This window comes from Fringilla coelebs (assembly GCF_963513975.1).
Source record: "Fringilla coelebs genome assembly, chromosome: 18".
NCBI lineage: Eukaryota > Metazoa > Chordata > Aves > Passeriformes > Fringillidae > Fringilla > Fringilla coelebs.
In genome coordinates this window covers 11612851-11625428 of record NC_140044.1, presented here as the reverse complement: position 1 = coordinate 11625428, position 12578 = coordinate 11612851, and the positions used below count along the sequence as shown (strand labels likewise).

General features: G+C 41.2%; 1 protein-coding gene across 1 annotated transcript in view; it reads left to right on the top strand.

Moving 5' to 3' along the window:
- The window catches only part of PTPRT (protein tyrosine phosphatase receptor type T), a gene marked incomplete at its 5' end in the record, with an annotated part of 453063 nt that overhangs the window by 117471 nt on the left and 323014 nt on the right, over nt 1-12578 (top strand). Inside the window, one exon of the mRNA XM_084218107.1 lies at nt 9925-10050. Coding sequence (XP_084074233.1) covers nt 9925-10050 — 126 coding nt within the window. The remainder of the gene's footprint in view (nt 1-9924; nt 10051-12578) is intronic.

The following is a 12578-nucleotide window of genomic DNA, read 5'->3' as shown; positions in this document are numbered from 1 at the left end:
CATGGCTGTAATTAGAGAGGCACTTTGCACATATGCTTGTGGAGTAGTAGGAAATTTGGTTAAACAGAAGAGGAGCTCTGTATTTTTTCAAGAACTCACAAGTGCTGTTAGGCAGAGTCCCATTTATTCCTGGCACATATTTACTCTGTGTTTTTCTTTTTGGGCAATGAATTTACACAGAGGAAGCTGGAGGATAAAAGCAAGCAAATGTTTTTTGTTTTTTTTTTTTTCCCCTCACACTGTTTTAGTTTGCTACAGAGGGGCTTCCAGGGCTTGGTGTTTGTCCCACTGAACTGGGACTCTGAGCAGCATCCTGGGTATTGCAGTGCACTGGTACATCAAGGCAGAAAGAGTGGATAAAAAACGCAGAGGCAGAATAAATAAACTGAAAAAACAATTAAAAGTCAGGTAATAAATCACTGAAATTCGAATCTGCAGCTGACTGTCAGTGCCTCAGCCATCAGTTAGCTGATGGAACTTTACAAGAGCTCTTACAGAGCCCAGGAGTTGCCCTCCTGTTCTCAGTCTGACTCCAGGGCAGCTGGAAGGCAGAGCAGCTGGAGAGCCACTGTCACTTCTGGGGCTGGCTTGCTCCTGACACATTGAATGAAGATCATGGTTTGACTGAAAACAATTTAAAATACATGTCTTTAAATATCCTTGACATTGCACTTTAACTGTAATTTGAACCAGTAACTGCCAGCAACAAGTGAAAGGGCATTTGGAAGAGATAACCTTGATCTAAGTATAAAGTTGGAGCTATAGGAATTGTTAGAACTCAATAAAAGTTATTTATGCAGCCATTCTCTGGGAGTAGCTTCCAATAACAAAGTTATTAAATTTAGCATGATATATCAGTGGCAAGACCCATTGCCACATTACCACTGTCTTATTAGCCAATTAGATTTTATTTGCTGATACTCAATAACAGATGATGGCTGTCCTTTTATCTAAATCTGATATTTAACCAGGGTTAGTTGAGCTAATACTTGTCAAGCATGGTAGCTCAAATACCAAGGAGCTTTTGGAGGACTGCACAGTGCTGCATCTTTAATTTCATATGTTCAGAAGCAATTTCAAAAAAAACATCAGTACTGTTCATCAAGAATCAACCCACTTCATTAGAATCTTCTCCAGGAAAACATTTAAACTACTGGCAGTTCTTTTTGGAGCTGTTTAGGAAGATGGGATGTGTCTGTGTGTGCACATGGACATTTCTGGCCTTATGAAGACTGTGGGTAGTTTTCTGTGAGTGCAAAAAGCGAGACACATTTTGGTTATTTTACTTCCCTTGGCCTCGTTTGGGAAGTTAATGGAATGATTATAAAAATGCCAGTCCAATAAAAACTTAAATTCTTCTCTGAAAAGAATATGTCTGTTCTAGTTATATTTGATGGCAACCAGATTGTGTTTAATTCTATTCTGTGTTTGGTGGTGTGGCAAGAAACCAGACTTCCTACCCTTATTTAAGCTAAGCCTTGTGTTTTATGACCATGAGCTTCCAATGGAACAGCTCTGTTGGAAGGAGATCCTCCTCCAAAACAGGAGCCTGAGCAGCAGAACAGGGAAAGGAGAAGGATTGGAGGTTTTGTAGCTGCTGTTGGAATTCCTGAAATGGTGTCTGTTGAGACAATATTTTATTCATCACCAAAGATAATGTGAGTCAGTCAACGGCTGCTTCTTGCTTGAAGTTCAAACACATTAATTTGAAGTTTGTATAAAAGCTTATTGAGAATGAGAGGCTTGCTAATGGAATATAAAATAAGTGAGAAACAGCTACTTCCAGACAGGTTTTTCTGCCTTGTAGAGGAAAAGAAGGGTGTAATTTCAGTGTGCAGCTTGAACAGGTATCCATGTGACAGATAAATGCTGGAATGAAGCAAGCCAAGAGAGAGCTCTGACTGATCAACTCTCCAGTGCAGCAGCTGAGGTAGAATTTAGTGGAAATGCACTATAAATTTTTTTTTTTTAAGAAACAGTGAACACCCACAAATAGCTTTTACTGACTATATAACTAAGCACATCTTCAACAGTCGTGGCTAACAATTTTAGGTGAATTTTTGGAATACAAAACAGAATTATTTTAAGAAAAAAAATTGTCCTGTGATTTAAGAGATGAATTGAAGCTAAGTAAGGCTTTTTTTTTAATATCTAGTCTACAAGTATAGCAGCAAGTGTGTGCTCCAAATCGGTGGTTTTAAAAAGAAATCTTCATTCTGTCATACTCTGACTAAAGCAGGAGTCTGCTTCAATAGTGGAAAGCCATTAAATTTATAGATTGAAAGATTATTAGTTAGAATCTTGAGAAAAGTTGGTGGGGAATGTCTGTTTAAGAATCTTTTATGGGTTTGATAACCTGTGTTAATTTTACAAGTTTCATTTCCTTGGCACAGGCAAGTCTGAATATTCTTAGCATAAATCTTGGTGTGATGCAGCAGACTGGAACTAACTGAACTTGGAAAGTCAGGGTTCTCTGAAAAGGTGCAGGGTATTAACTGACTTTTTTAGCAGCTTGAAAAAAATAATTCAATCAGATTAGGGATATGTACAGATCTCTAATATTAACTTATGCTTAAAGCAATAAAATGTTAATATTGAGCTATTGGAATAGTGACAGCTCAGCTGTCAGTAGCAAAAATGTATTCTTGGTATTAAATAAAGGACATACATTTTTGCAAGGCAAGTTAGATGAGTCATCCTTGATTTGGACATATAAATTGAAACAAATGACATTTAGTGTTAGTTTTAGTCCTGGGATACTTCAAAGTGGTTTCACTGATCCGTGGTGGATTATGAAGTACAGAATTAGTAATGAGTGTTTGAGCAGGTCTGGGGCTCAGTGATGAGACACAGAGGGAAAATTCAGCAAAGAGAAACCTGTAATGATGAATTTAAGGAAGAGAACTCAGCTTAAACTGACAAGTTCAGGGCATGGAGCTTAAACACTGCTCCATGCATGTCAGGATCCATGAGGCTTGCTCTGCTCCACTGGGATTGGGAGCAGAACTAGAAACTCTGTTGGGCTCTGCTGCACATTTGGGACCAACACTTCTGCAGGGAAGTGCTGGGAGAAAAACTTGAGAAAAACTTGTTATTCCTGGGAGGGCACTTGAGGTGTTCACATGACAAAACTTCACCTGTCTGTTACTGCTGATGTTCCTCACAGACACCACGTGGGATCCCTTAAGCAATGTTTTGGTTGTAGCAAGGTTCCTATGCAAGGAACCTCCAGCTGTTGATTTTATCCCTGCATGGGGGATGTGTGTGTATGGAAACTGTGCTCAGAACTGCTTCAAAATGTGTGGGAATAGATAGGTAACACTGAACCTGCCAAGACAGCAAGGTCAGAGTGTGTAATTGGAAAAAGGCTTAAAAAATATATAAATATATGCTGATAGCATGAGCGTCTTCCTTAATGGCTTGATAGCACTTGGAATCACAATTCCACTTTTGAACCAAGGAGAGCTTTTCTAAACTGCATTTAGGATTTTACAGGATGACATTGATTTAGGGAAAAAAATCCCAAAGCTCTGTACATATATATTTTAATTCTGAAGATAGATAATTTTCATTGCTGTTTTTAATAATAAAGACAAGCTTTCTGCATGCTTCCCCTGGAATCTGGATTGCCAGGGCACAGAACATGCAAAAAGAATGAATGAAATTTAGTCAACTCTAACAGGAATGCTTCAAACCTTGGCCAGACAGTTGTTACTGGTATCTCAGAGAACTGTCACCTTCCAGAGCACAGATAAAACTTTCTGCTTACATGTAAATTTAGCAAGACTGTGTCAAGAGTGAGATGTCAAGGCAAGGAACAGAAATGCCTTGTGGTGGGTGAATCACTCCTTGACCATGGGGACTGACACTTGCAGCAGAAACCAAACCAGGTGGGATGTATTAGAGAAGTCACTGACAGCTGTTTCTGCACCCCAAACATCTGGATGCCTCGAGAGAAACACTTCTGTGAGCACCAGCAGCTGAGGAGCCTGGGAAATGTGCTTAATGGTTGAGTGACTCACCTGAATCTGTGCAAGGTCTGAGCCCAGTTCTTAAAGAGCTGACATCAGAAAAAGAAGTTATGAATGCTTTACTTCCCAGTTTATTCGTTCTCACACACTGGAGAATCTATTCCCCAGTTTCTCCTGGGTGTAGATCCTCTGTTAGCTAATGAGGCATAAAAAATGATCAAAGCTCTCCCTGCAGTTTGAGGAGTCAGAGCATCTTTGTCTCCCCTGTAGAGTCTGAGTTTAAACACACCCTGAATACGTGGTGCCCTCTGACTCTGTCAAGATGACTCTTTTTTTTTCTCTGCAGAAACCTTTTCTTTGAAAATCTGTGGCTATAGAACAAACATTTGGCTAGGATAATAAAGTACTCATTGAAATTGGCCACTTGCAAGAGCAGGTTGATATTCACTTGTCTGATGTCTTGTGTCTTCATCTTTCTGGAAGGACTAGAAAGCACATAAAGGACTTTCTGCTCTTCCTGAGTGAGGAAATTCCAATGTTCCTTGATTTATCCCATCTTAAAGCAACTCAGCACAAGCTTTACATGTACATTTTCATTCTTAATTCTCTCCCACTTCCAGAAGAATATACAATAAGATTTCTCAGGAATTTGCTGTATGAATTCTACAGTCTGAAAAATAAGTTACAAATGGATTTTTATAGAATAAATCCCACACTAGGAGTTACTTTAATGAGCCAAATGCATCTTTTCCAGCCCTGGTAAACAAGAATGTCTCTGGAAGGGATGAGAATGGATGATCAGAAACAGCAGTGGTTTAATTTGTAGAGTTTTATAGTTCATAAGCACTGCCTCATCCTAACAGCATTTGTTTCTTCCTTTACTTGCTTTGCATTTTGTGGGTTTAAGATAAAAATTGATAGACTAAATCTCAGCTCTGATGAAAGCTTCAAAAGGGATGTTTGCTAAAAAGTGTTCATGCTTTCTTAACTTTTTGCCCATTTTGTTGCTGTTTGGGGGGTTATTGTTTTTGTTTGTTTTGTTTTTAGTAAATGAGAGAAGTAACTACTACTTTTTTGGAGGAGTGGTGGAGTGGATCAATGAGACTGATGTTCTCATTGTCTCTGTCCCTTTCCCACTCTGGGATTGCTGTAAATGCCTGATCAAATTCTGTCTGCTGCTCTGTTTCCTGTGTGTGTTTAGAACCATGGGATAACCAATGAGGCTTCTCACATCACTGTGTTTCTTTATCCCCTTTTAGAAGTATTGTGTTTTTTATCTGGTGAGTCTGTGAGAGTTTGACATTGGATGACTTTATAAAACATTCAACTAATTGGATTTGTTAAAATAAATAAATCAAACACTAATTGGAATGTGCCCTGCCATTATTTTTGCTTACTGAATTAGATATTATGGCGTGAAGTTCTTTTTATCATATTTGTGCACTTATTTAAACACCCCCCTGGCGCACACTTCTGCAAATTCAATTATATATTCAAAGGAGCCATTCAATTTATGCAAGGCTGGTTTACATATAATCCAGGGGCAAGTCTCAGTAACTGATGATAGGTCTGCTCAAGATTAATTAGCATCACTCAGATGAGCAGTGGCATTGTTACAAGCCCGCAGTGTAAAACAAGGGATATTTTATCCTTCTTATGTGAGCCATTATTTGCTTCAATATGACCTTTTTCAGGAAGGGAAAAGCTTGCTTGTTTAGATTTCATTTTGTGAAAAGGGTTTAACACCACCTGCGTTATCCAAAGCCATCAAAGCCACCTCCATTCCCTCGTCAGCCCCACTGAGCAACTGCATTTGTTTAATTTTTAGCCAAGCAGGAAAAAGGCTCTAAACATCCCAGTATCTTTTCCAAAAGTCCTCAATCTTGCTAACAATTTATGAATACCCAGCACCCCACTTTGGTGATTGTGTTAATGTTGTCATTTTCCTCAAGCTACTCTGTGATATGTGACTGAAATGATAACTTGCAGACCTGGTAAATAAATTCATCCAGTGGTTGGTCTTCCTTTCCCTTCAACTTGAGGATTATTTTTTCAAGGTTAATGAACAGCCCTGTTCTGTCTCTAAGCAGTCAGATTTCAACCATGGATGACTTTGTTTGGGGATGGATCTAACCTGTTCCTCTTTATATTCCATCATGTTTGGGTGTAGCTCATATAAAAGTATCTGCATGGGTGGGGTGTCTTTGGAATATTGAATATTAAGCTTATGCTGACATCAGTGAAAGCAACACATCTGCTTGTTACTATTCCTACTTTAGAGAACTCCTAAAATCTCTTCAATTTTCTGATCCTGGCTGCCTGGAAGGGAAGCTGCAATGTCACATCTGCCAACTTCTGCAGAAAGAGGGGCCACCACTGATGTCATTGCTTGGCAAATATGAACCCAAGTCACTGTGGCTATGTGGCTTTACCAAGGATTGGATGTAAGGAAGAATTTTTTATTGTGAGGGTGGGCAGGCCCTGGCACAGGGTGCCCAGAGCAGCTGTGGCTGCCCCTGGATCCCTGGCAGTGCCCAAGGCCAGGCTGGACAGGGCTGGGAGCACCCTGGGACAGTGGAAGGTGTCCCTGCCATGGCAGGGGTGGCACTGGATGAGCTTTCAGATCCCTTCCAATCCAAACCATTCTGTGACTGTTAAAGTAACCCCCAAATCTGTGATGTTCTGATATATTGTACTACTTTCCTGTCACTTTCTGAAGTTTCCTGCTCCATAGTACACAACAGTGTGAAGAGAGGAGCTGTTCACTTTTTGGCTCACAAGTTTCTGTGGCTCTGGCTTCCACCTGAGCCTTTATTTCATTTTTATTTCTGCTCTCAGTGGACACAGCAGAGCAAGAAGCTGGTGGGCACTGCCCCCCTCTTGGCACCCAGGATTCACACAGGCAATCTGCTCGTCTGAGCCCTTAAAATCAACTCCTGCTTTTTCTCCTTGTCCTCATTTCCTGCAAATTCACCTCCACATTCCAATTCTGCTGCCTCTAGCAAATTAATCCTCCTGGCTTATTGCCCTGTCACTCTGTGTTTGGAGGTTTCTCCACTAACCTTTTCTTGCTCTGAAATGTAGGTGTCTTGCTGCTGCTGCCTTTAAGGCTCTGCATGGTTTATCCTTCCCTTTCCTATTCAGCTGTACTACAAGGGTAGCTTTGACTTTCAGGCAAGGCACTTGAAAGCTTCCTCAGGTGTTGTCTTGTATCAGCAGATGCTCCCAATTAATTTCCACAAGTTCTCACTGTGTCCCTTTTTCAGCTCCTCACACTCCATCTTCCTCAGTGAGGATAAAACCACATGTTCAGCTGATTTTGCCAGGCTATTGACAATTACACTCCCACTTCAATGAGCCCTGCTGCCCCATATTTTGCTCCTTATTGCTTGCTTTGCTTCTGGGACTCTGTAGCATCTCCTGTGCGATCTTCTCTGTGTACAGGAGTTGGGTTGGAGCAGAGGAGTTGTTTACAATTCCTCCAAAGGAACAGACAGCCCCATCCCTGCCTGCTGAGCAGGGGGGTGGGGATGCTTTGTGTCTGAATTAAAGGGAATCTCTCAAAATGAGAATGCCCCACGCAGGCTGAGAGCACAGGATCGGATTTTGCCTCTCATTCTGCTTGCTGGGATAAAGATGACTTTCACTGCTCACTCTCACACAGTCCAGGCCTGGATCTTCCCTTAGATATCTTTTTAATGAGCCTGTTCAATATTGTAATTTTGAACTTTTTCACCTAAATTAATTTTAAAAAAATTAGGGAGACATGAGACAGTTACACAGATAGGTGTAATCCTGCTTGTTTTGACAGCTGGGAAGGCTTCACAATGTGCTAAATTAAAGGCAAGGATTATTTAAATATTATAAAATCATGACAACTCAGAAATATTTGCAGAAGCTACTGAAACAGGCAAGTTTTCAAGGGTCATAAAATCTATTAACAGATGAAAATATGTAATAGATACAAGTTTTAATTTTTTAGGGCAAGCTTGAGCTCTTTAAACTTTTTTTTTTTCAGCAACAGAGTATTTTGGGGTGTCAGGTACTGTATCCAACAAACCTTCCTAGAATATACTTGACTAGAAATGCTTAGTGAGATTTTATAGAACCACTTAAAAAAACAGTTGCAGTTGGAGTACACAGAGAATCATTTACCAGAGTAAGGAATTGACAAATATTAACGACATGAAATATATTTGTAATTTGTGAGGAGTACCATAGGAACTGTGATGAAGTTTGGGCTTGGGTAATTTGGTGGAAAATTAAAGAAGGCTTTAATGTCTTCAGTGTTGGGTAGCCCTTTATTGCAGAGGAACACAGGTCAGTGATGAACCAGGTGTTTATTGTGTGATTGCAGCTGTGAGAAGGAGGGAGGAGTCAGAAATATCTCTGTCCCTGCTGCTCTGGTTGGTGTCAGTGATGTCTTGGGAAGGCTGACCTAGAACAGAGCTAAAGAAAAAAGCAGGGATTTATCAAAAGGCCTCCATGGATCCACCTTGAGCAGCACCAGAGCCCAGCCAGGGCTGCACCCAAGATGACCCAAAATGGCCCCAAAATGCCCGGCCGGGCACGGGGTCTCTCCCTGGGATCAGCTCTGCTCCATTTGCACCTTGCAGTTCATTGTCCCATCCCAGCTTTAGCCCCTGCAGTCCCACCCTGCTTGTTTTTCTCTCTCCAGCCCACGGGGTTTGTGCTCCTGGCCTGAGATTTGGGTCATTTGTCCTTGGTGCCCAGCTGGAGCAGGAATTGTTTTGTCTCCCTGCTCTGTGCACAGAGCTCACCATCCCCTCATATGAAGCTCAGACCTACAGGCTAAAGCAGCACGGAATCTGAGAAATATAAAAGCTGAACCTGAAGCACCATCAGGAGCTTGTCTGGCAGAGCAAGGGAGCGTTGCCCCGAGCACTGTGCAGCCCTGGTGTGTTACATGTGCCCAGTTCCTTTGGAGGACTGGGATCTGCAGAGAACAGCGATCCTTTCTTCCCTAAGAGAAAACCAAATCTTTATGGATGCACCTTGGGCATGATTCAAGTCTAAACTGAGTTACCCAGACCCAGTGGGTCCAGTAGGGAAATACTTTGGCAGGCTGGGTTGGGTGGAGGTGAAGAGTGCCTGAGGTCATGTTCCAGTGTAGGAACATCCTAGGGAATAAACCATCTCTGCTCCTCTGTGTCACCCAGGTTTCAAAGATCTGCACTGGACTACAACATTTCATTCTGTGGTTCTCGCATTTCCCTTGGTTCACAGGTGTTCAGGCAGCTCCCAATGTATTTATGAGAGTTAACTTCTTCCAAGTATTTCAGGAATTGTAGCAAAGATCTTTCAGTCAGCACTCTGGAAGGTGTGAATGCCAGTTGACATCTGCTGCTTCTCATTCTCTTGCTCAGAAACTACAGGGCCATGCTCAAAAGTATTGATTTGAAAGACCTTGAGGAAGCTCTGTGTGTTCATGGACTGCACAGAAATTTGTGTTGTTAAGTTTAGGAGATGGTTAAAGCTAGGTTAAATGTAATCAAGGCTTAAAAGCAAAAAGAAGTGAGGCCTTGCTGTAGGAACAGTGATGCTGTACTTGTTGTCATTTGTATTCCTCCTTCCTTTTCCTGATTTTTAAAAAAAATATCTTTCTTGGAGGTTCATGCAAATATTCTTGGATGGGGGTATCCTCTAGAATTGTCCTTGAAAATAACAGGTTGAAATAAAGGGGAGTGATCTTAGAAACAGTAGTGTGGATGGAAGAAAACAAGGGCTTCCAGTGGATATAAAACATGGAAGTTGCAAAGATATTTTTTTGGACATCATCTTTGGAGCTGCGTGAAAAACAATGTTCAGGAAATTAGTTTTATTTATTTTTATTTCCTGTGTAAGCTTGGGTACAAAATATCTAAGCAGATGGCCTACCACAAAGAGAGAGAGAAAATTAACCCAGAAATGTTTTAATTTTTCTCTGTTTTAGGTGGATGTTCATTCGATGAGCACTACAGTAACTGTGGTTACAGCGTCGCCTTGGGAACCAATGGATTTACCTGGGAGCAGATCAACACCTGGGAAAAGCCAACAATGGATCCTGCTGTCCCAACTGGTGAGTGAGGAGCCTCATCAGCACTGATGAGATGCAATTCTTGGAGAGAATCAGATGTTATTGCTGTGTATGTGGGTGCTGGCTCTGGGCACACACAACGGCAGAGCAGGATTTTACTCTGTGATAAAATGTTAATTTTGTGTTCAAAATATTCTGGCAACAGGATTCATAGATGTGAGGTGGCTTTTTGCAATGTCTGCTGCTGGATATCTTTGCAGAATTGTTTCACGTTTCTTATTTTGTTTCTCATTTAGCAGAGAGGACAAGTTTTGGATATAAAACTCTAAGGTTCAGCCAGCTTTTGGCATGTTTCTGGATGAGAGAGTTATCTGGGGAGGTTCATGTTGGACAGGCCAGAAGTAAAGGCTTAAAATGTGTGGAAATATTGGACATTGCAGTTACCATTTAGCTCTCAACTGATGGTTTGTAATTCCAATTTTGAGAAAGACAAGAAAGTTCTTAGAGAATTAGTTGTGGTAGCTAATTCTTGATTAGGCTGGGACATGAGACAGGAGAATTTTTATATGCAAGAAAAACATTTCCAGCAGTGAGAGTTACCTTAGTTTCTGATTTATTAATATGTACTGAGTATAGTGTAGACTTCCATGTGATAGTTGGAAAATTCTTAGCAGAGCTCACAGTGATGATAATTTCCAAGTTTTGTTTTCCACTGGAAGTTTGCCATTATGCTTTATATGGGAATGAATTCTCTAGCCTTAAATGCTTTGTTTACATTGAAAAAGAACTTGATTTAAGAAAACACTTTAATGTTCACTAAAAATGCTACTTTGCCCATGTTGGTTGCCACCTAAAATAGCAATACAAGTCTCTTTCAGGCACACAGTGGCAAAAAGACTTCATCAGCCAGTTAAGAATTTGATTTCACTCCTAAAAAAAGAAATATTCGTTCTGGTTAGTGCATTGCACTGTGAGAGCACGAGCTACATGGAAGAAGAGAATATAATGTTGCTTAAGACATATTCTTATGCCTGTAATTATTGGGATAAGAGACTTGTAATTGCTGGCTGCCTGGAAGGACACGGTGTGGAGCTGAGACAGCAATAGCTCCCTGCCACAGCCCCTGACAGACAGCCCAGACCCCATTCCTGGGGGCTTGTCAGTAAAAAAACAGCTCAGGAGACACCAGCCTGGCTGGGCTTCCTGCAGCACTGAAAGCTGTTTGAGTTCTGTGGGTCTTAAATCATTTGATATTGGAAATTGTTCAGAATAGGAGGCTGCAGAGTGTGTCACACCTGGTACTGCTTGGTTTGGCTGTGGCATCCCCAAAGGATTAATTGGTGAGGTTGCAGGTCTTTGATCCTGCCTGTAAGAGTATATTCATGATTCTGGGTGTTGTTGTGTTTTAAATGATGGCAATGTTATCTCTGGGGCTCTTCAGATTTTGGTTCATTGTTGTGTCCTTATTTTGTGTCCTTGCTAAAGACCAAGCTGGAGAGACATAGCAAATCTTTGAGTTAACTGATCCCAGAAGGAAAAAGGAATTTACACAGTTTTGATGCAGTTAAGAATCTGGAACAAATGGGAAGGTTTATATGGCTTCCACTGGATGAGTTCAATGCTTTAACTCCAAATGTTAAAGTAAACCCTTCCTGGCCTCCTTATGGAGGTGTATTGTCATCTGAAATACTCTGGAACCATAGAGGGGTCAGCAGAAATCACAGTGCTGGAAAAGACCTCTGAAGTTATTGACTCCAACCATTATCCCATCCCCAAACCATGCTCCCACATCTCTGTGTTCTATGGCCACATATGCCACATCTCCTCATTTTATGACTGCTTCCAGGGATGGTGACTCCACCACTTCCCTGGGCAGCTGTTCCAGTGCTTGACAGCCCTTCCAACAAAGAAACTTTTCCTAATGTCCAATCTAAACAACAAAAGACAAGCAACAGCCTGGAATGGCATGATTAAAAAAAAACCCAAAGCAACAAACCTACCCAAAAAACCCCAACCCCAAACAAACCACTCCATAAGCACAAAACCCCCCCCATGCCAACCCCAGAACATCACAGTGTAGTTTCTCCAAATACTTGTGCTTTCCCCCTTTCCTTGATATCTGGTATAATGAAAAAAAAATAATCTAGAGATACTCCAGCAGCTGCAAATTGAATAAAGGTTAGACCTGAAACAAAAAGTGCAGAAAATTTCATTGAAGTTAAAAGGTAAAGCAGTCATCAAGTGGGAATGTGCTGATAAAGAAATACTGTGGAAGAAGGTTTGAAGGAGCACGAGGGGAATTGAGTCAGTTCCTGATGTGACTGATTGATGTCACAGGACTGTTCACACAGAACCAAGGGCAGAATCAGTAGGTGGAAGATCAGGGAGCACAGCAAATGTGTTGAGAAGGGCCTGGTGTACCAAACCCCATGTTTTCAGGAGCTGTCCAAGTCGTGCTAACCTTGGAGTCAATTGCAGTGTTCAGTCAGACCCTCTGAAGCTGGTGAGACTTTTGGAGCTATTATTGAGAGCCTGTTCCTGGCTGGAATTGTGATGTTTGTGTTGGTTAC